Source organism: Aureobasidium pullulans, assembly GCF_000721785.1.
Source record: "Aureobasidium pullulans EXF-150 unplaced genomic scaffold scaffold_28, whole genome shotgun sequence".
Classification (NCBI taxonomy): Eukaryota; Fungi; Ascomycota; class Dothideomycetes; order Dothideales; family Saccotheciaceae; genus Aureobasidium; species Aureobasidium pullulans.
In genome coordinates this window covers 210,008-230,709 of record NW_021941048.1, presented here as the reverse complement: position 1 = coordinate 230,709, position 20,702 = coordinate 210,008, and the positions used below count along the sequence as shown (strand labels likewise).

Sequence of the window (20,702 nt, the reverse complement as noted above, 5' to 3'; positions counted from 1 at the left end):
TGCACTACACTGTTACTTGAACCACCGGTACCGACATATAAAGGGACTTTTTTCTTTGCATGATGGGCTTGTGATGCATGTTGAATTACAGTCTTGGAACTTGTTTGTATGCATTAAGAGTTGTCTTTAGGAACCTTTTCCAAAAATCAGAAGCAACTGCTGTGTCGTCGTGACATTCACACCAGCGAAGCATTCTCCTTGGCCAATCTCCTTTCCTCCGCCATCTGAGCATAGAGGTCAAGGCTGCGCCCTATGAATCCCACGATCGCCCATGGCGCACGGCTGTTATCGAAGACAACAGCCCATCCTCGAACGATCTGTGAACTGAGACTTCGCAGGATCAAAGGAACATTGCCATGATCCAGGTCGCCAAGCGTGTAGAGGTGACCTAGACTTTCAGGAGCATCGAGCGATGCCGCCAACTCCTCGATTACACGTACGACGATGCCAATAATCTTGAGCTCGGCTTCTAAGAGTATTGTTAGCGAGCCCTGGATTTATGGGTGACGAATCACTTACCTGTCGGACGCATGGCTTGGTACGTCTCTGCCATAGTCTCCAGCCATTTACTTAAGAAGACTGCCGCTTCCAGGTAATAGAACAAGTTTTGATTGTCCCACCAACCAAACATAGTACGACTTATGTACATGATGCCGAACTTGACCAAGAAGTTGAGCGCATGAGCTGAATGCAGTAGAGGCAATGTCATGTTTTCGGTGCGTAGTGGCGGTGCAGTGTCAAACAGACGCTTCGCTACTTTTTGCCAATCTCTGTTGCCCGCTCGCATGGGGAAACTATAGTTCGAGTGCAGGCGTATACGCGCAAGTCCGAGTATTGCAGTAGAGGTGAGGGAGTTAGAACCATCGTGGTTCAGTGGGTCGAGTATGGATTCTGGAGCCTGCTTCCAGATGGCGGTCCATTGTTTGAGTGCCAACCTATAACAGTTAGCTTCTATGACTGAGAATAGCTATAGCCTCCCCGTGTGCCAAAATCTGTCACTTCTTGCCATCTCCGTGATCACGCCAGGGATCTTCCGGCCTGTAGAAATGCACAGTGTTTTTGAGATCGGTTTGGTCAACCGGAGAGAGGCGCTAAATATCATGCTCTCAGTGGCCACAGGCTGCCCCTAACAGTGCTGAGACTGTGCATCTCTACAGTTATAGGCGTGACAAGTTTAAGCACACAGGGAGGAGGTACCGCTGATACATACCCCATCTCATACATGTCGGCTTCTCGAAGGCTGCCAGAGGGGTTCGATTGCATCTGGCGTGCTAAGTAGATACGTTGTAATAGCGCGTGGATAAGGACGAGATTGGCGAAGGGCGAGTAATTCAGGTGCTTGTCGGCCGGCGATTCTGAGAACAGCGCAGAAAAGGCGTCTTGGAAGCTGACGGAATTGGGGGTATGCATTCTAGCATTATCCCAAGCGCTTTGAGAAGGCGCGATCCACTCCGCTGTTGGACACGGTAGATCAACATCTAATTGGCTGGTCAAAGCGATCGGAGGCTTGTCAAAGAACACAGTGTGTAGATTGAGCACGAAGAATATGCCAAGCTGAGTTCTGCGGTAACTCTCGTGGATGACCCAATCGTGCCAGTTCTTGCAATTCGTTTTGCTAGACGACTTTGCCAAGGGATTGCTGCTGCGTAGGTAGGCAGCAAGTAGACTTTGCAATGTTAGAGTATCTTTAGCAGACTGGGAGTCGCATTGGCAAACTGCAAACTTGTCGAGTAGCAAAGCTGCTTGTACAGTACGCAACTGCTTGATAGCACTGTGTAAGTCAGTATCTCTGTCTAGCAGAGAATCTTCTCCATCTTGCCAGGTCTCTAAGACAACTTGCTTGCTAGCACGAAAGAGCTCCATAGCCGTTCTCGTCTCGCACCTGTATATAGCCCCAATAGCTGCCATTGCTAAGAAGAGAGCTGGAAACTGATAATACTGCGGGGGCCTGAATGTTACAGGGTGTAAGATAGGCAGATGATCTTGGTAGTGCTCAAAATACCCAGTGATGTAGCGACCAAGAGCTAGTCGTGACGGTAAGGCAAAGCCTATCAATAAGTGATGGAAAGGCGATAAAGCACCGAGGATTTGACTTCGCTCCTCTTCGTGTATCTTCCAGGGGCAAGGGACTGGGCCCAGCTCTTCGAAGTCGTCTTCCATGGGTCTGATACGGGTCTGGGTTGATGCAGCATGTACTGTTGTTGCAGAATCGGTTGGTAGAGATGGAAGTTGAACCGGCTCATTTGCAACAGTATACACATCATTTTGTGTAGATGCCATGTCTTGAAAATTGAAGGCGGGGTCATACAAGAAATCCAGACCAGCGTGCAGACCCATCGTATCAATGAAGTTGGAGAAATCATTAAAGTCATTGGGGAAAAGCAGATTATCAGGGGGTAGAAACGACTCCTGTGAAGGTATCTGCGTATATCCCATGCCTGACACATCTGGCTGAATACCTTGTTGTCTACTGACAGGCACCGATGGTTGCCAATGTGGTTGCTGGGATACCGGTTCATGCGCTACAATCGATTGGGGTCTCTCCGTATCGCAAGGGGTGCTGTTTGAAGACTCCGAACCATTGGTACCAGATTGTGTATGTTGAACATGTCCATCTGATGGTGATTTATCAGATGGCGTCACACTTAAGTGCTTGCCATTCAGCTCATGCCGCTTGAGCAAATCCTTACGAGCGAAAGCTTTGCCGCAGAAACATGTAAAGGGTTTCTCATTGGTATCTGTACCTATGACTCAGCATAATCTCGGGGTTGAAGGGCAGCAGTATGTAGGATTACGTGTGGTCGTATGCCGCTGGAGATGCTCCGCACGGGCAAAGTCGCGATTGCATATGGAGCAGTGGAACGGCTTTACGGGATTTCTCCTTCTAAGAGATGTGTTGCTCGCCATTTTTTCGCTTGCGATGCATGATGACAGGAAGCTGCCCGTGTCATTCTGATGAAGAATTGATACGACGAGGTTGTTGAGGTGGTCTTCATGACCCCCGAAAATTGGGGTAATTAAGCTTTGGGGATGTCGGAGAATGCCAAGGCCTGAATTGTTCACCCTCGAGCTTGATGAATCAGCGTCATTGTTGAGGTCGACTCCATCGTTCCTACCAATTTGATGCGTGCTTGTCGGAATGCATCATATGATCATGCTGCGAAGATCAGATCGAACCGCTTATGCGTAGACGATGAGAATGGTTATAATCCGATCGTCGCGATGGCAGGTGTACTGCTACGTGCGAGCTTCGCATTGATGCGTTGCAGCATCTCGAACGTTGGATCCATCATGGAATGGAGTATACATAATCGTAAGTGGGGATGATTTGGAGAAACGAGAGGTATTGTTGAGATTTGGTTTGAAATCAGACTCGAATAAGCAGATATAACTGTAAGTCAGATGGCTCATCATTCTGTTAATAACTGCCATTCTGGTCCTCTTTCATTTTCAATCCCAAAATTGAGTGATCAGCTCATGACTATCTTAAACGCAATTCGGGACAGCCCAGCAGGACAGCTCGTACGACTGCTCCGCCCAGAACTTTTACCATATCCAGAGGAGCAAGACTTTCCTCAAAAAGACCTTTACAAAGATGCAGAGCTCATTGCCGAGAAGTCTGAGCCATCATCCACACCTTCTGAGGCTACCATAACACCGCACTCAGATGATGAGAGACGACATACAGACATCGAAGCCGGGATACCGGAGAAGTTTGAAGAGAACCACGAAGCGTCGCCAACGATCCGCGAAGACGGCACTATCATATGTGACTGGTACTCTGCATCGGATTCTGATAACCCGGAGAATTGGTCTTCACGGAAGAAGCTATGGGTCGTGGCCTGTATCTGTTACTGTTCCTTCGTCGTCTACATGTCCGCTCCCGTCTGGACCCCTGGTGAAGAACAATTCATGGAAGTTTTCGGTACCAACTATGCTTATACTGCCCTTGGACTGGCATTGTTTGTCTTTGGCTATGGTGTAGGACCCTTGTTGTTTGCACCGTTGAGCGAGATTGCCAGTGTGGGAAGGAACATTCCGTACATCACCACATTCGTATTGTATATGTTGGTAACTATTCCCACGGCATTGGTACGTAACGCACCTGCGTTCATGTTCTTCCGGTTCTTGCAAGGCTTTTTCGGATCTCCAATTTTGGCTACAGGCGGCGCATCTCTTGCTGATGTCTATGATTCGACATATCTACCTTGCGCCATGACTGGGTGGGCGTTCGCTTGCTTTGTGGCACCTGTCATTGGACAGATCATAGCAGGAGCAGCAATACCCCATCTGGGCTGGCGCTTTACGATCTGGGAGATACTCATTGCTTCTGCGCCAGTTCTTGTGATGTTCCTTTTCCTGCCCGAAACGAGCCCGGCGACGATTCTTCACCACCGCGCCCATCGCCTTCGCAAAGCACTCGGCTCAGACAATATACGCTCTGCCTCTGAGATGGAGCAACATGGATTGTCTATCAGGACTGTTGTGATCGACTCGTTGGTCAAGCCAATGGAGATTACATTGCTAGATCCGGCAGTGTTGTTCGCGAATGTTTATATGAGTCTGATCTACTCTATATACTACAGCTTCTTCGAAGCGTACCCGCTGGTTTTTCCATCTTCATACGGCTTCAATCTTCTTCAGGAAGGACTGGCTTTCCTGCCGATCGCTATCGGAACAATTTTGTCATTTTTGCTCTACAACTCCTACCTGGTTTTCTATCGCGTGAGCTGCTTTCTGATATCGCGCTGACCCACGGCTGACATCGAAAATCCAGATACCTAAAGTCAAGGCTGGTACACCGACGAAACCTGAAGACCTTCTTCTCCCAGGTCTGGTCTCGTGCTTCTTTCCTCCAATTGGCCTCCTTATCTTTGGCTGGACATCTCGACCCGACATCCACTGGATTGTGCCGATGATAGGCATTGCACTCTTTCCTCTTGGAGTGTTTATTGTCTACCAGTGCGTGTTCATGTACCTGCCAACGCTTTATTCAAGGAAAGTTTCGTTCTGATCCTCACACATTCTCTGATCCAAACTCATGCTAACATGTGCTTTAGATATGCCGCCAGTCTGTTCGCAGCATCGGACTTTACACGCTGTACGTTTGCGCTTGCTGCAGTATTGTTCAGCAGACCCATGTACACCTATCTCGGTATGGGTAAAGCTTGTACTCTACTGGCGGGTCTTATGATCGGATGCATCTTCGGTCTGTTCGCTTTGCATCATTACGGTCCGAGATTGAGGCAGAGATCCAAGTTCGGAAAGAAGTAGAGAATAGTTCAAGAAGAGAAAAGTAAGAGAAAATTTGTATGGGAGGGAGCCAATCCGGTATGAACTCCAAGACCAGTATCTAATAACATGGCTTGCTTGGTTGGGTACTGTAACATTGATTGACCTGTTCCTCTCTGTCTTCCTCGATTCTACCTACCACACAAGATCAATCCACCATCGAATCTTTCAAAGACCTCGAAAATCCGTAGCATTCTTCTTTCCTGCCCTCTTTGTCTTCAGAAAGAACATTACACATAACAAGTGAAAGACAAAGTCTTGCGAGAAGCCATCTGTTCTCTACTGTTCTATACGGCACACAAAAAACCGACCCACCAAATTTTCAAATTTTTCAAAAATCCCAAAACTTCACCACTACTCTCTCCCTCCACCCAAAACGATGCTACGACAAGCAAAAGGTGGGGTCTCGCCGGGAATCGAACCCGGGACCACTCGCAATTGGCTTAGAGTTTTCAAGAAACAGCAGAAGCTGCTCTCCCTAAGCGAGTATCATACCGCTAGACCACGAGACCTGATCAACTGATGATTGGTTGATGAAGTTCTGCTTCGTTGGTTGCGTAAAAGTATAGAAAAAATGGAAGTGGAGAAGCGTGAACGTGGTATAGAACAAGGTGGTGAAAGATGGTAAAAAGCATGAGGTGGTGGTGGCTGTCGAAATTGGCTGTGGGGTGGAATCTCGGCTACGAAAATTTGGCAAGGATGAATAGGAATTCTCAGCTTTGACTCGACGACAGAATGGGCAGTAATCACGAAAGCAACGAGTGCTAAAAAGAACATCAATATCAGATTCTACGTAGACTTAAGAGAAGGTGAAGTGGAGGCTGGTGAAAAGAAACACAACTGATTCATAAAGGCAGCGAGCCATATACAATAATCATTAACAAGCGGCAGATAATCACCAAGCCAAAAACCAAAAGAGGGTATATCTATATCTACAATCAGAACAAAACACAATCATATCCATCATGACAGAAGCAAAAACATCCAAAGCCAGAAAATCCTACTTCCTGTCCACAAGATTAGGCAACTTGACCATTTTCGCAAGCCCTCTCATGACATTGACAGGCGACTCCGACCTTTCGCTATCCCTCAAACTATCCACGTCTTCAGAGACTCTGGCTTCATATGTCGAGATCTGGACTTTATGTGCTGGCTTTCTGGGATCCAAGCCTTCGATACCCATGATTCTGTCAATGGAGCTAGTGGGAGAGTGAGCGCGCGGGGGTTCGCGAAGCCCATGCTTCTTCTTCGGGCTGGTGGAAATGGTGCGCATGGAGTATGCGTCGTCGTCTTCACTGATTTGAGAGTGGCCGGAAATAGTTGAGACGCGATCACCAGTGACGGTCACTGTACGGGTTTGTGTTATGCCGTTGAGGCGAGAGAGATCGTAGCTATCGAGATTGCTGGTTGTTGTGGTGCTCTTGTTGGCAGTTGAGTTGTTGTTCGATTGTACCAGTGAGCGACGAGTGAGTGTGTAGAGTAGGCAGTCTACCATTCCGGAGCAGGCGATCAGAGCGCCAGAAGCGAGTTGGTAGGCTTCATGTACGGTATAGGTGTGATGGGCCATACTCCACATACGTCCGGCGGAGAGTGGCAGGGTAAGAATTATATAGGCGAGAGGAAACATGAGCATCAGTCGAGCAGCTCTGTCGACCTTGGCGTGCGTGGTTGAATGTGAAGATGGCAAGATTGTTGTCAGTGTGTTCTTCAAGTGACAGAAGATCAGGACGTAGATTATTACTGTTCCGAATTGGACGACGAAAATCCAGATGTAGTGGAAAGCCAGACGCTCGGTTTGGAACTCAGGAGCAGCCCAGCACCATGCACCAGCTCGTACGTAATAGTGGTTGCCATGGAGTATGGGTCCCATTGCTGATAAGAAGAGTGCGAAGAACCAGCCACCGCCGAGAATAGGATAGAAGATGATGGGCTTGAGATGGCGGCCCTTAACAGCACCATAGAAGGTATGTAGGGCAATGGCCATGACAAAGTAGCCGGAAGACAGGTTGCCTGAATATATGTCAGCAATGGTGCATAAGATAGAAGGTCTTCGAGCAACTGACCTGCATTGAGCAAGAAGCCTTGGCTGGTACACTTCACCGAAGGCGCAACGATGCCATCAGTGAACACCCAATGATATGAAAACATGAATGCAACGCCTTGTAGCAAATCCGCAGCCAGGAGGTTGATGATCAACGCCACATACTGGTTATACCCAACGAACGTCTTGTAATGTGCACGCCATGTCAAGAACCGGTAAATAATGAACAGCAGCATGCCGATGGATGAAGCAGCTGATAAAAGACCAATTGTTCCTGGTACTAGCATTCCCTTTTTCAGAGAAGGTGGTAGCGGTGACATGCTTTCCGGAAATGGAAAGTACTTGTCTGATAATGTAGAGCTTGCCATTGTTGCGGATGACGCCGCAGCTCCGAGTACTGTTGCCATCAAGTCGTGTGTGTGTGGTTGATGGTAAGGATGGTGATCCTTGAGACCACGAACTGTGGAGCGTCCGTGTATTTGAGCAGTGCTCAAGAGACCCTCAGATCTTCAAGCTTTCTACACCGCAGTGCAGTTGAGAGTGGTCCTGCAGAATCGGCAACGGCGACGTTGTTAGATCGTCAGAGATTGATGTCGATGGTAGAGATCCGAAAGTCAAATGCCTTGTTGGAAAAGGAGAAATGCCAGACGCAAGTCAATGTTCCGAGAGATTGGGTCAGATCAGAAATGGAGCAAAGGCAGATTCATATAAACCAGATCAGATGACGGCTTGCTGGATATATGAAGGGGGCGAAGAGCAAAACCAGGACACGGGGTACATGTGGTGGTCTAGTAAATGGTATGCTTGCGCTAGAGACCCTCATGGCCCGCCCATCCAACCCTTCTGCAGGTGCGGGTAGATAGCGCATGGCAACTTGGATTCAGACATGTGTACACGGGATATCGGGACAAGGCTTGCTCGTGGTTCAAAAGTCCTGGCGACCCGTGAGTGGTTGGCGTATTGCTAGAAACTCCTGTCAAAAGGCTGTCAGGGGGGTTCTGGCCCTGAATATTTACCCTTGTTGTCTCCACAAACCGTCGCTGCACGTCAACCGTCAACTTGCAGCATGACTTGCATCTTTGGCGCAAGCTCGCGTACAAAATGGCGTCTTCAGCCATTGACTCGTCCGAATTTGAACCATGGACTTCTTCTCTTGCTGTATCCAATGCCTCTGTCGATATTATTGCGACGCTTGAAGGACTTTGAAGCTTCCAGATTGAGACACTCGGCTGCGAATATATTCTGCAGCAAGCACTTCCGTACTCGCTGGGATCTCTAGACGATCATGCAAGAAGCCGAAACAGACAGTCGTGGGAAAGAGCAATACCATGTGTAGTCACAGTGACTTGAGAGCAGGCCGCTACTTGTCCTCGAGCAGACACGTCCGCCGAACCAACGAAATGCTGCTTATTTACGCGATGGCTTCCAGACTCCACAAGGACATTCTTCCACGGCTAGTCAAGCACGAGGCAACAAGCAAACAAGTTTCTTTTCTCCAAGTCGCAATTGGTGTGGCATTCGAAAATCCATCATAGCGCATCCTGCAACATGCAGGGGACGACTTTGGTGTGGAAGTCAAAAAGTGGAAAAGGGAAGGCGGCGGCGGCGGCTGGAAGAGCTGCTGTCTGCCAAGCCACTGGCTTCGATCCGTTGGCGGTCCGGTCGGCAGCGGACCGTCGCGCTTGTTCGAACGAGTCGAAAGCGCTGCTTTGTTTTCTCAATCTTTGGGCAAAGTCACTGGACACATTCACAGAGATTGAGTACACGATAGCTCAACATCCCACGAGTCTTGTTGCCCTGGTAGATTGGCAGCCGCCGTTCGTGACGGTGAAAATGGCTACAGCACAGACAATGAGGAGCCGGCCGAGTTTGAAGTTGAGATCTAGTCTATCTTCTTTCGGGCAATTGCAGTAGCGGTGATGCGGAAACTGATGATTTGGAAGAGTATACCATGTGGGATATATTGATTGCGATTCACGGAGACTGTCGGTAGATTTGGTGACTTTGTTGATCCTGCCACGAGAGATCGAGGCAGCTAATGCTGGGTGGGTGGGACCTCCCCCGTGTGCTAAACTCTGTCACGCGTATAGCTAGCTGATTAGCTGTAGAAATGCACCATTTCGGCATTTACAGAGGTGATCTCCATAGAGAGCGTGACAGTTAGCACCTCTCTATGGACGACCAGACCGATGTTGAAAATATTGTGTATCTCTACAGTCCAAATGACTCCGGGCATGGCTGTGGGAGATGGCTAGAAGTGACAAAATTTAGCACATGGGGAGGGACTGAGGACTTCAAGCACTTTCGCAGAGTCGGAGGGGAAATGCATGATTGGAAGGGAAGAGAAAACTCCATTGCAGTGTGGTGGAAAATATGCCTTGCAAGAGGACCAAGCCTCGGTTTGAGAAAAAGCGAAGAACATGAAGCAAAGATCTATCTCACAGGATCCTTAATCCACTCCACCGCTGATGCTATGGGCAACATGCAAGAAAGGAGAAGAGAGCCTGCTCATAAGGACTCGGAAAGACAAAAAACGCCAGCCATCCCGGTCATGAATATTGGTTTATATTGTTCATCGTGTACGGTCAGGGTCGATGCTGCCTTGCTCTAGATCTGCGATTGGTTCGTTCGCAATGGGGTCGTAGTTGCGGGTGTTGACTGCCTGCTCTTGGATGTCGTCGATATCCAAGGAGTCATCATTAGAGTGAGCGAGAAGAGGTTGAGCGGAAGATGACGAGTATGAACCACTTCCGCCACGGCCGAATGAACGCACGACATCGGCCTTGCAATTGGGGCAAGTACGACGACGGGTGGTGAGCCATGGTGTACTGGTAAAGGTCAGTCTGGAGCTTCGGGACAAATGGTAGAAACACTTACATGCAATCGACATGGAACTCATGGCCGCAAGGTAGACTCATAACACGGCTGACACCGTCCTCGAATTCGTCGATGCAGATCGCACAATCACGTTGCCTACCGCCGTATCTTCTGCGCCATTCAGCTAATCCAGCCTCACGCTTCTCCTGCACTTGATCCAAGCTTGGAGTGTTTGCAGGACTGGAGCCGGATACAGGTACTTCGCTGACTGTACGCGACCTTGGTCTTGATCTAGTCTGGGAGATAGGTCGTGCTCCAGGGTGGAGAAGCGGTGTAGCCGATGTAGGTGCAGCAGGAGAAGTCGCGGCACTATCCGAGACATTCGAGCTGTTGCTGCTAGGAATGGTATGATAGGTTCGCACTGGGAATCTATCAACGATAGATTTGGGGGCTCTCCATCTTCTACGGCGGATGCGAGAGCGAAGTAGCAGTAGAGCATAGACAATGGTTAGAGTTACAAGAGGTGACACGACCAGTACCAGCAGGGTATCGAAGAAAGGTGAGGAAGACATGGAAGCAGGGGTCAAAGTCACCCACAAGCCATCGTGCGACTCGTCTGAATCGTCATGCTCACCGGTAGCCTTGACTACGGGCTTGTTGTTGACTTGCGACACGACATGTGGCGACTTGATGCTTTTCTTCGAATCAGTGTCCTTTTTGTCGTCAGAACCGACGATGCGACCCATCCAAGACTTGGCAGAGTCCTGAGCTGACTTCTTGTCGGAGCCGGACTGTCCCTTTTCAGGCTTCTTGGGTGACTTGAGGTTGATTGGCTTTTCACCAGCGTGGTGGTATTCTCCACTCCCAGGAGTAATACTTCCTCCTTTAGGGCCAGCATGCGGTGCAGCAGAATTCTGATCGGCTGATTTGGGCAACTTGCTCGACGCTGCCTGAGCGGCATTTATTTGTGAATCAAGCAAGTCGGGGTCTCGCCAGTCGTGGACACCAATGACAAATTCATCGCCGTTGGGTGCCTTGGTCTGTTTGGTCGTCTTGGTAGTACTGGTTGACTTTGTGTTGTACTTTTTGGGACTTTCATCCTCAAAGTCTTGTTGTAGGACCCAGTCGATTTTACCACTACTCGGGGGTCTTCTGCTGTCATGACGATCTTCGTCTGAAGACGAGAACAACGAGCCGAACCAGCTTCCTGACTCCTCGTCGTTGTCTTCGTTCTGACGGTTGGGAATGGGCGAGTGGGTGGGTCTGTTGTTGGTCGAGTCCGACTGCTTCTTCTCTTTGGATGTAGGATTACCACTTGTAGGCAAGCCCAAGCCCAAACGTGCAGCATCTTGAGCAGAAATACCGTTGCGGAAGCCTCCTGAAGGAACCAGCTTAGACAGGAGGTGGGCGGTGGTGTGTGAAGTGAAGATGGAAGGAATGGTGACGTTGGATGTATCGCCCCGGGCGTACATGGTCACCAGTGGACCTCCTCGCATGTCATCACCCACGATTAGGGCAACACCTCCTCTTCTTTGTACCCACTTGGCCTTCTCCAGGAAGCCACATCCACCTCGAGTGAGCAGCACGACCTTGCCTGCAATCTCGGCTGTCTCTTGCAATGATTGAATGTCGGCATGGCCGGGCTTCTTTGCCTTTGTCGATGGCTGTTTCAGCTGTGTCGAGGAAACGTCATCTGAGGAAGACAGAGGTTGGTGTAGATGGTCGTCTGTTCCATCGGTCTGGACGTCTGCAGCGTCACTCTCTGTTTGTGTTTCTGATTCGGTGTTCCTCTTGTTCTTGCTGCCTTTTGCATCTTGTGTACCCGAATTCTTGCTCTTAACATCTTGTTGCGTTGCGGTATCGAAGTTGGTGGGTGAGTATTCGCCGTCATTCCAACCCGGGACATCGCTGCAACCAAGCTCTCCTTCTGCTCCGGTGATGCCTCCATGACCAGGATTGTCGTCGCCAAAGCCGGCGCCTATCCAAATCTGACCGCTCAAACCCCTTCCAGGTAATGGTGGGCCAAAAGCAGCGGGGCGTGCAAGGAAGAAGGTCGAGTTGTCATCGGTCAAGCTGATGATAGCTGAGGGCGGGAACAGCGACGATGGAGAGTTCCAGCTGAAGTAGGCTCCAACACGGTTGTTGCGTGCGGCAGAAACACTCCTCGCCTTGGACGCGGCGACGAAGGACAGTACGATGATGAAGATCAAGCACGACGACAGGGACAGAAGCAGTCGTAGAGGTCGCATGCTTGCTGTGATGTAGAGTTAAATATACAAGGCGTATTACCGCAGCGGTTACAATGCGGGTTGATGCTTGTTTGGTGCGTGGGTCATATCATTAGTTCGCTATCGTTTGGTATGCGCCCGTTGGACCCGACAGTCGGGCAGCAGTGGCGGAGGCTGCGTGTGATGATGATGATGGCGACTCTGCGGAGGCGGGAGAGGGTGTTTCGCTGTATCTAACAGACCGAAAGAGTATCAACAGAGGACTCTGTCTGCAGGCGACACGAAGTATTTGAGAATATAAACACTCGAGACCGTTTCTTCTCTACACATCAAACCAGGCCAGACTTGAGGGGTGTGACCGTGTGTCGAGTATTCACTCTCGTTTGCCTTTGCGCCGCATGACTTCAAACTGATCACTCAATCTTTGTCCTTGCCGACAGCCGAATTTTCACGTGATGCCGCGATATATTAATCCTCGTGAGATATTTCTTGTCATGCGACAGCAACATGGAAGCAGCTCTGCTTCAGGACACGAGCTCCATGTGATTCGAGTTAGAGGAATGCGATATGGATTCTCTGCCTATAAGATAGGGCAGGGCTCGTACTACAACGTGCAATGCACTTGTTATCGCCGTTCGATAGTGTAGCACTCCAGACCTCGAGTTCGAGGTCGGGGTACACTGTTTAAAGCCTCCCCTACATATCCATATGCCCAATACGACACCAACTGAGCTCAAAGTCTTCTTCAATCTTCCAGTGATCGATTCCTCGAGGCTCTGCTCAACAATTCTATGGTCGTGGGAAAAGCGTCTTGGTGCTGACATCAACGATTTGCCGGCAACGCGCATCACCCGTGCTTGGGGGTCCGTGTCGCGCCGATGAAAAAGCAACTCGATCTGTTCACTGGAAGCAGATCCGAACATTTCCTAAACAATACCGATAGGAACGGCTGCCAGGAACAGAGAACATCTTGCAGAAACCGTCTCGCATTATGCATTGCGGATTGAAGATTGGTATATGCTAAACAGTAATAGGCACGAGTCAAGATTCGAAACGAAAGGCGAGTCACCTCGTGGGAAACCCTCGAGCAATGAGAAACTGTGCGGGGAGAGCAAGTGGGGGTGGAGTTTGGCAGAGCGATCATTGATCTGGTTGGTGATGCTTGTCTTCGTAACTGCGTCAGCGGCATCGATTTTGTCTCAGCACTATGAATCGTCTTCCTCTTTCACCTTTATCGACCCGTATGTATTCGTACAAATACGCGTCTATCAACAGATCGGCAGACGGTAAAGGCATGAACCTTGTGCCGTTTCTCTAATAATGAGGTAAGTTCACCTGTTGAGAGAGGAGTTCGATGGCGCTTGCCGTGTGCGGGCAGCAGCACTTCCGTCATGCTCTCCATTTCGAGACAAATACATCTTCGGTGGTTCTTTCCTCCAAACATTTCGGTGTATCCTACCGTCTGTATGCACCTCTTTCGCCTCGAATCCCTCTGAGTTCTCTCAACCTCCAACATCTCACATCGACTCTCATCCTGTTTACCTTTTACATCGAGCATTGAGCTTATCCTGTGCTTGTCCTACTTCAAATCTCCATTAGTGCATTCGTCGCACAACAGAATTCCCCTGCAGCGATACCTCCGGATCACCACAACCTCATCTCTTCGTCCAACCTCATCCCTACATCCTAATCCAACATGAATCTCGACCGTCCAGGCAGGGGCCTTTCGCTCCCCTTCATGAAGTACCGCGAGAGCACTCACCATGAACACCGCCTCGCTGGCTTCAGCTGGCTGCCCAACAAAGTTCGCAACCACTTCATCGCCATCGTTGGCGAGTTCGTCGGCACATTCCTGTTCCTGTTCTTCGCCTTCAGCGCCACCCAAGTCGCCAATGCTGCCACGGGTAATGCGGGCGATGAGACCAACAACGACGACGGTTCCATCACGCAAGCACCCAACACGTCGGCTCTGGCCTACATCGCTCTGGCTTTTGGCTTCTCCCTCGCCGTCAATGCCTGGGTCTTCTTCCGTATCACTGGCGGCCTCTTCAACCCAGCAGTCAGTCAATCCCATGCTCTTTCAAGCCTACCAAGTCACTAACTCTTTCGTAGGTCACCCTCGCCCTTTGCCTCATCGGAGCATGCAAGTGGCTCCGCGGTCTTCTGGTCTTCATCGGTCAAATTCTTGGTGCCATTGCAGCTGCGGGAATCGTCTCCTGTCTCTTTCCCAGTGCAATGAACGTATCAACAACCCTCGGAGGTGGCACCTCAGTCGTCAGAGGCCTGTTCATCGAAATGTTCCTCACAGCCATGTTGGTCTTCACCATCCTCATGCTTGCCGCCGAGAAGCACAAAGGAACCTTCCTTGCACCCATTGGCATCGGATTGTCTCTCTTCATCGCCGAACTCACCGGAGTCTTCTTCACTGGTGGCAGCCTCAACCCAGCCCGCTCATTTGGACCTTGCGTCATCCTTGGTGTTTTCCCCGGATACCGTAAGTTGATTCTTGTCACTCAGTTGAGACATAGTTCACTGACATGGTTGTATAGATTGGATTTACTGGCTCGGCCCGCTAATGGGCTCTGTCCTCGCAGTCGGCTTCTACAAGTTCATCAAGACGTTGGAATATGAGACGGCAAACCCAGGACAAGATTTCAACGACAAAGAGGCCGAAGTCTTCCAGGTGGACGAGGATACCGCGACGACCGCAGCCGACGTTGCTAGACCCAACGTGGCAATCGGACGTAGTGAGTACATTGCCGATGGGCGCGGCATCTATCACTCACAAGATGTCCGTCAAGCTGTAGCTGCTCCTCGTGCTCCCGCAAACTACGGAAACACTGGCTACGGTAACACGCATCCTTCCGGTCCCGCTCCTGCCCTTCCTCCAATCAAGGGTGTCTCCGGTGATAGCAACGCCACTGCTCCAGGACGTGGATATGACGGTACCTTGTCTGGTACTACACATGATGGTGCCGATTCTGACCGTACTCGTGATAGTCTAAATGTGCCTCGAGATGCCCACCGCGCTCCCGACCACGTTTATGACGAAAAGAGACGACGAAGTTCGAGCATCAGCGGTCCCCATCACCACGAACAGAAGCGTCGCAGTTCCAGTTACAGTGGCAACCGCCAAGGGGATCGTTACCAAGCATCGGCTGATGCAGAAAGAGGAGATGTCGGAGGGACTTACAAGGTTTCGGGATTGTGATCAAAGAGCAAGGAGATTTTGATATCATCGACAGCATTAACATTGGTGTGGCAGCATGGCGTTGGAGGTTATTGTTTTAAGGCAGGCGTTTTGTACCGAGCGGCATGGAGGATTGTACGCCCGCGATTCACACGCATTGACAGATCGACACCTACGTATTCTCCTGAGCATACAGACTCGTTGTTTACCTTAATTTGTCTCTTCTCATTTCGCTCTCATGTGAAACTTGAAGCTTCTGCCTCGAGTTCTGTGTACTCTTGATGGACCAAAGTAGACAACCTTATACTGATCAATCACCATCATTAAGGTCCAAGACTTCAAAAAACACAAATCGCATCGAGAACGCAAAACACCACAGTCATCGGACATAGTGACAGACGAGAAGAACGGATGCCCAAAAAGAGCAAAAGAAGACGTTCCGGTGCGGGGAATCGAACCCCGACCTCCTCGGTGAAAGCGAGAAATCCTAGCCGTTAGACCACACCGGATGTGATTATGATGATAGAGCGTTTGAAAACACTATATTGCTACACAACCAGCTAGAGCGATTAAGATGTGATGGCAACCGCACAGCGATGAACAATCTAGGATGGAGAAAATGATCGATCTTCGTACATTATTGTTATAGCTATAGACCTTTGTAGTCCATAAGTGCATGTGTTTTTCTATTTCTTTGTTGTTTTAAGAGAGTTGTCCCTATGCCTTGCAAAGGAATCAATGCGTTTGTCTGCAAGTTTCTAAAGAGCGAGATTCCGAAAGCGGGATCTGAGATTTGGAGACGAGTGTGTAATCTCATGAGTTGAGACTCCTATAACCTGTTTTAAGGTATATCAGAGATGTGTTAGTATATAGAAACCATGTACATCACGCGTGTGGAAGGCAAGAAAGAGGAAAATGTGTCTAAGCACGATGAGAATGGTGTCACCCTGTCTGCTACATACCACTGAAGAATATTTTACCATTTTTACTTCTTTTTTTCCTTCTCTGTTTCGCTTGGGCAGTTTCACCATGGCAGGCAGCTTATGGAGCTTAAGACAGGAACAAGCGGAAACGAATATTGGGGAAGACACGTAGAGGATGATCAGATAGTATTTGTATCTCTATGTTCCGTCTGTGAAGAACAAACAAGAAAAAGATCAACGACTATGATACACAATCGGCAAACAAGTAATTGGCAGATATAGATCAAGAGGTAGAAAAGACATTAGGTATTGTTGTGTGCGTGCTCTTGCTTTCGCGTAAAACCCCGTTAATAATAATACATCCAACCAACAAATTCCAGAGAGACATTATACGAAAAAAAAGGAGGTGTGCTTAATGTCTGCACAACCATCCACATCAAACCCGCAGGTTTAGTGGTGACAGGGGGGATATCATTCGAGCATGAGCGTAAAAGAAAAAAGAACAAGGAAACTCGTAAAGCAAATGTTTAGAGTTGGCGATCTTTTTACTCGTACTCTTCCTTGACGCGTCTCTGGGATTCAGAGTCGATGAAGCTGCCGCGGGAGCGGGTGCTGGCCTTGCGACCAAACATGCCGCCCTTCTTGGGAGTGCGGGTGGTGCTGGAGGACTTGGAAACGGCACCGCCGACGCAGAAGAGGATCATGCAGAGGAAGTAGGCGGCGAAGGCAGCCCAGGTCCAGCCGAAACCGTAGCGACCGAGACGAGCATCTTGACCGTTACGACGGAAAGCGTTGCGGCCTTGGACGAAGCATGCACTGTGACAATCATTAGTATTTTGGAATCGTCATTGTGATGGAAATAAAACTCACGTCATGAGAGCGGCAGCAAGAGCCTGGAAGAAGGCAGCGACGGCAACGGTGAGACCGGAGAGGTATGAACCGAGACGAGTGCAGAGAGCAAGGATACCAGTGAAGAAAGCCAAGGCAGCGAAGAAGAGGGCGATCAGGTAGAAAGCGAACATGAAACGCGAGAGGTAGTAGTAGTGGTGAGTTCCAATGAAAGATTGAGGAACACCCTGGTCGCTGCCGAAGTTTCTTGGAGGGTCGAAGGGAAGAGCAGGAACGGGAGAACCGCAGTTCGCGTTGAGGCCATTTTGTTCACCGCAAACGTAGAAGAAGGTCCAGCGAGAGGGGTTGCGGGGAGCAGATGTTCCTGCAGTGTCGACCTGGAGGAAGTATGTCTTGTTGAGGGGGGTGGTGTTTGAGACGCCCGACAGGATGACGAAGAATTGGAAGAGAAGTCCAGCGCCCAAGAGGATGAGGGAAATCAATCCCAGGATAGGTCCTGTACATTGTGTCAGTTGTCGCGTTCAATGTGATGTGGTAGGTAGAAGACATACGCGCTACAGCCATTGTTGTTGTTTGCTATAAGTGAGAGATTAATTAATAATGTGGCTAGGGCAGTCACAGGGCGATTGGTGTGGAGATGCTATGTTCAAGAAGAAGTTGTTCCTTCGGGTGCAGGTCCCAGGTGGTTTAAAGAGCAACGATGGCCGGGTCTGACGTGTGTGACTTTTTGCTTTCGTCTGTCTTGGACAGAACAAGGTTTGGTTTCGATCACGTCCAATTCGAGCCGAGCTAATGACGTCAAGCACGCGGGAAGAGCACGGAAGGTGGATGAAGGGTCCTGGAGATCGTTTGTGCCTTAAACGTCTGGCGATGGAGAGCAAAGAGAGAGTCGGAGACACAAGACGGCTGTGAGGTTGTTACTTGTGGAAGGGAACAGACAAGTACAAAGAAAATGAGCAGATGGGATTGAAATTGGAAGAATACATTCCATAGGTGCGGACGTTTGGATGGCTGTTTCTAGGGATACAGGGATCTGCACAATTACATGTGCGCATCAAGCCACAAACGTAGCTCGCCCAGACCGACCGACAATTGTCATACCGCCTGACGCTGACCACGGACTGTCTAAGCCATCGGTATACGCCTCCAATATTGCTTCGGCATCATGTCAACGATACTATGGCCACCATTGCTGTCAGATTCAGCCTCAACCCTTGGGCAACAGGTAGACGAAACGCGACAACGCGAGCTCTCCTGGCTGCTCTCAGCTCTCCAGGAAACCTTGTCGAGCTTGAAATCCGGACTTGAGGACTGTAGCTCTCTCCTAGCACCGCGCGAACAAGGCAGCACGCTGGTCGTGTCGTCGCATCGCAGCGAAGCTCTGAAAGGATTTGTTACACGCAATGGCTCCAACATCACAAAAGGCGACATTCAGCTGCGCCTCGCTTCTCTGCCACCTCCACGCGGCCAAACAAGCTACAAGCTGTCCATTTCCACATCACCCTCTGCACCTGCTCTCCAAGTGAAGCAGATTGCCGAAGTCAGGACGTTGATCAATTCGAGCTTGGACGTCGTGGATGCGACGGCATGGACTGGCGACAAGGGCGATGCGAACTTCATCTCTGGGCAGTTGACTCTACTGCACGAGAACATCCGCGACGCGAAGGCTGTGCTGAAGGGCTCATCTGCTGGATCAGAGAGCGACAAGACTTGGGCCTCTGATCCATTGGACGAGAAGGTGCGCCCATCAAGCTTCGACAAAATTGTCTTCCTTGCTAACACAGGACACCCTTCAGATCTTTGACCCTCCACCTCCGCCCAACCTCTCTTTCCACCTCAGTATCGCAGACGCCGCACTTATCCTCCACATCCGCACTCTCGAACCGGCATCCGGCACTGGCAGCTCCACACCACTCGCTGGTGCTCCATCATTCACAGGCTTCGGTCTCCGCGATAGACTTGCACACGCACTCGGTGGTGGCCCACGAGCTCCAGCCCACGACGAAGCCGAAGACGTCTTCTCCTACCGCGGTGCCGAAGTCAGAGTCAAAGAAAAGGTGAGGGTTGAGAGTGCAGATCCTAGTTTGATCAGTGCAATGGCCAAGTTGGCAGCGCTTGAGCACACAGTCGAGCTAGGAAGGAGAGCCTTGGATGTCGTTATGGGCAAGGAACACGAAGGTGACGACGATGAGTAAGATACCAGGATTGAGGATTGCGTTTCTTTCGGAGTTTTTGCGCAATTGGAAGATACCCCTGTCAAGATATCACGAATCCGTCCACTATGTTGAGTGACAGCTACGAAATCCCGGGGTTTTGCGCTCGAATTCACATCCACGGCTTAGACATGTCACGTGTAGTCGGAGCCTGTCATTGAACGAACACCAGCAAACTCATTCAACAGTTCAGAAGAGTCGCATGTCATAGACTCGAAGTCTTCGACCTGGAAATCGATTGCCGGTCTCCCTTCTGTCTTTATGCTTAACACCACTCCAGACATGTATCCGTAGGTGTCAAAGATACTCACTGGTCACTTTCTGGGCACTCCAGCTCCCTACTCGTTAGCAAGATTCTTGACCTTGCCCCCTCGTTCGACTATACATGTCACAAAAAGATCTCCCTGGACCTTCACCTAGTGTTCCAACCTTATCCTGCATGCAATGCGACAGCTATACCTTTCGGAAGATTGGTAGTGACGAGAAATCCATTGTTCGATCTTCTTGCGTCTTTCTCTTTTGTAGATGATTCAGAAGGTTTTCAAATCTTTGTAACTGTGGTTGGAGCAATTCTTGAGGAGTGACAAGTAGTGTGTAGGCAGCAATCCACTGCTTGCAATCGTCTCGTCATCAGATGCTTCTTTGACGACCATAAATATCCGAGGAGTATGAGTAGGATTGATAAGCTTTACCTTTTCGTCCTTGATTGTGGAGGAATACGACTAAAAACTACGTACGTAAGTCAAGTATTGGATTGTCATATACAGGTGCAAATACGCATTTGTATATCCTCATCAACGCATCCATCAATTGCTCGAGATATCGCAATGGTTAAACTGTTACTTACAAGAATTTGGGGATAATGGGATGGCGAGGGTGTTTATGGAGCAGCAGGAGAGGTTGTTTGAGGAGATGAAGGAGAAGGGGGTTTGGGTGGCACCTGAAGAGGGTGAGGGGGAAGGCAATTAATGGAGAGAATAGAACTGATGGCGCGAAGAAATGAATGAGCACGATACCAGAGGTGTCATTGGTGGATAGCAGAATGATCTTGAATTTTTTCTTTCGACTGCTTGGACTTCGCCAGGGTGATCACCATCAATAGCAGCGCGCACAGACCACCACCCTCACTCGAATCCTCAGGCAAAGCAC

The 20,702-nt window shown here is 49.7% G+C and overlaps 7 protein-coding genes across 7 annotated transcripts; 3 read left to right on the top strand and 4 right to left on the bottom strand.

Annotated features, from left to right (window-relative positions):
- Window positions 1-64: 64 nt before the first annotated feature.
- M438DRAFT_305279 (uncharacterized protein) lies at window positions 65-2,924 on the bottom strand. The gene is made up of 4 exons (XM_029902222.1): window positions 2,796-2,924; window positions 1,211-2,738; window positions 520-935; window positions 65-469 (listed from the first exon to the last, which is right to left on the bottom strand). The coding sequence occupies exons 1-4, from the start codon at window positions 2,905-2,907 to the stop codon at window positions 177-179; spliced, it is 2,349 nt and encodes a 782-aa protein (XP_029756213.1). The 5' UTR covers window positions 2,908-2,924; the 3' UTR covers window positions 65-176.
- Window positions 2,925-3,477: 553 nt separating this feature from the next.
- M438DRAFT_282566 (MFS general substrate transporter) lies at window positions 3,478-5,274 on the top strand (the record flags this gene model as incomplete). The annotated part of the gene is made up of 4 exons (XM_029901310.1): window positions 3,478-3,617; window positions 3,678-4,725; window positions 4,778-5,007; window positions 5,061-5,274. The coding sequence occupies 4 exons, from the start codon at window positions 3,478-3,480 to the stop codon at window positions 5,272-5,274; spliced, it is 1,632 nt and encodes a 543-aa protein (XP_029756212.1).
- A 1,018-nt stretch (window positions 5,275-6,292) lies between these two features.
- On the bottom strand, window positions 6,293-7,701 carry M438DRAFT_359212 (uncharacterized protein; the record flags this gene model as incomplete). The annotated part of the gene is made up of 2 exons (XM_029907319.1): window positions 6,293-7,302; window positions 7,356-7,701. The coding sequence occupies 2 exons, from the start codon at window positions 7,699-7,701 to the stop codon at window positions 6,293-6,295; spliced, it is 1,356 nt and encodes a 451-aa protein (XP_029756211.1).
- Window positions 7,702-9,579: 1,878 nt separating this feature from the next.
- Window positions 9,580-12,760, bottom strand: M438DRAFT_400216 (uncharacterized protein). Its single transcript, XM_029909456.1, has 2 exons — window positions 10,211-12,760; window positions 9,580-10,161 (listed from the first exon to the last, which is right to left on the bottom strand). The coding sequence occupies exons 1-2, from the start codon at window positions 12,397-12,399 to the stop codon at window positions 9,906-9,908; spliced, it is 2,445 nt and encodes an 814-aa protein (XP_029756210.1). The 5' UTR covers window positions 12,400-12,760; the 3' UTR covers window positions 9,580-9,905.
- Window positions 12,761-13,645: 885 nt separating this feature from the next.
- Window positions 13,646-15,764, top strand: M438DRAFT_305271 (aquaporin-like protein). Its single transcript, XM_029902221.1, has 3 exons — window positions 13,646-14,437; window positions 14,491-14,872; window positions 14,928-15,764. The coding sequence occupies exons 1-3, from the start codon at window positions 14,075-14,077 to the stop codon at window positions 15,587-15,589; spliced, it is 1,407 nt and encodes a 468-aa protein (XP_029756209.1). The 5' UTR covers window positions 13,646-14,074; the 3' UTR covers window positions 15,590-15,764.
- Window positions 15,765-17,036: 1,272 nt separating this feature from the next.
- M438DRAFT_377855 (SUR7-domain-containing protein) lies at window positions 17,037-17,904 on the bottom strand (the record flags this gene model as incomplete). Its single annotated transcript, XM_029908756.1, has 3 exons — window positions 17,037-17,307; window positions 17,362-17,836; window positions 17,892-17,904. The coding sequence occupies 3 exons, from the start codon at window positions 17,902-17,904 to the stop codon at window positions 17,037-17,039; spliced, it is 759 nt and encodes a 252-aa protein (XP_029756208.1).
- Window positions 17,905-18,505: 601 nt separating this feature from the next.
- On the top strand, window positions 18,506-19,535 carry M438DRAFT_282757 (uncharacterized protein; the record flags this gene model as incomplete). Its single annotated transcript, XM_029901322.1, has 2 exons — window positions 18,506-19,078; window positions 19,137-19,535. 2 exons carry the CDS (start codon window positions 18,506-18,508, stop codon window positions 19,533-19,535), a joined length of 972 nt encoding a protein of 323 aa, XP_029756207.1.
- Window positions 19,536-20,702: the final 1,167 nt, after the last annotated feature.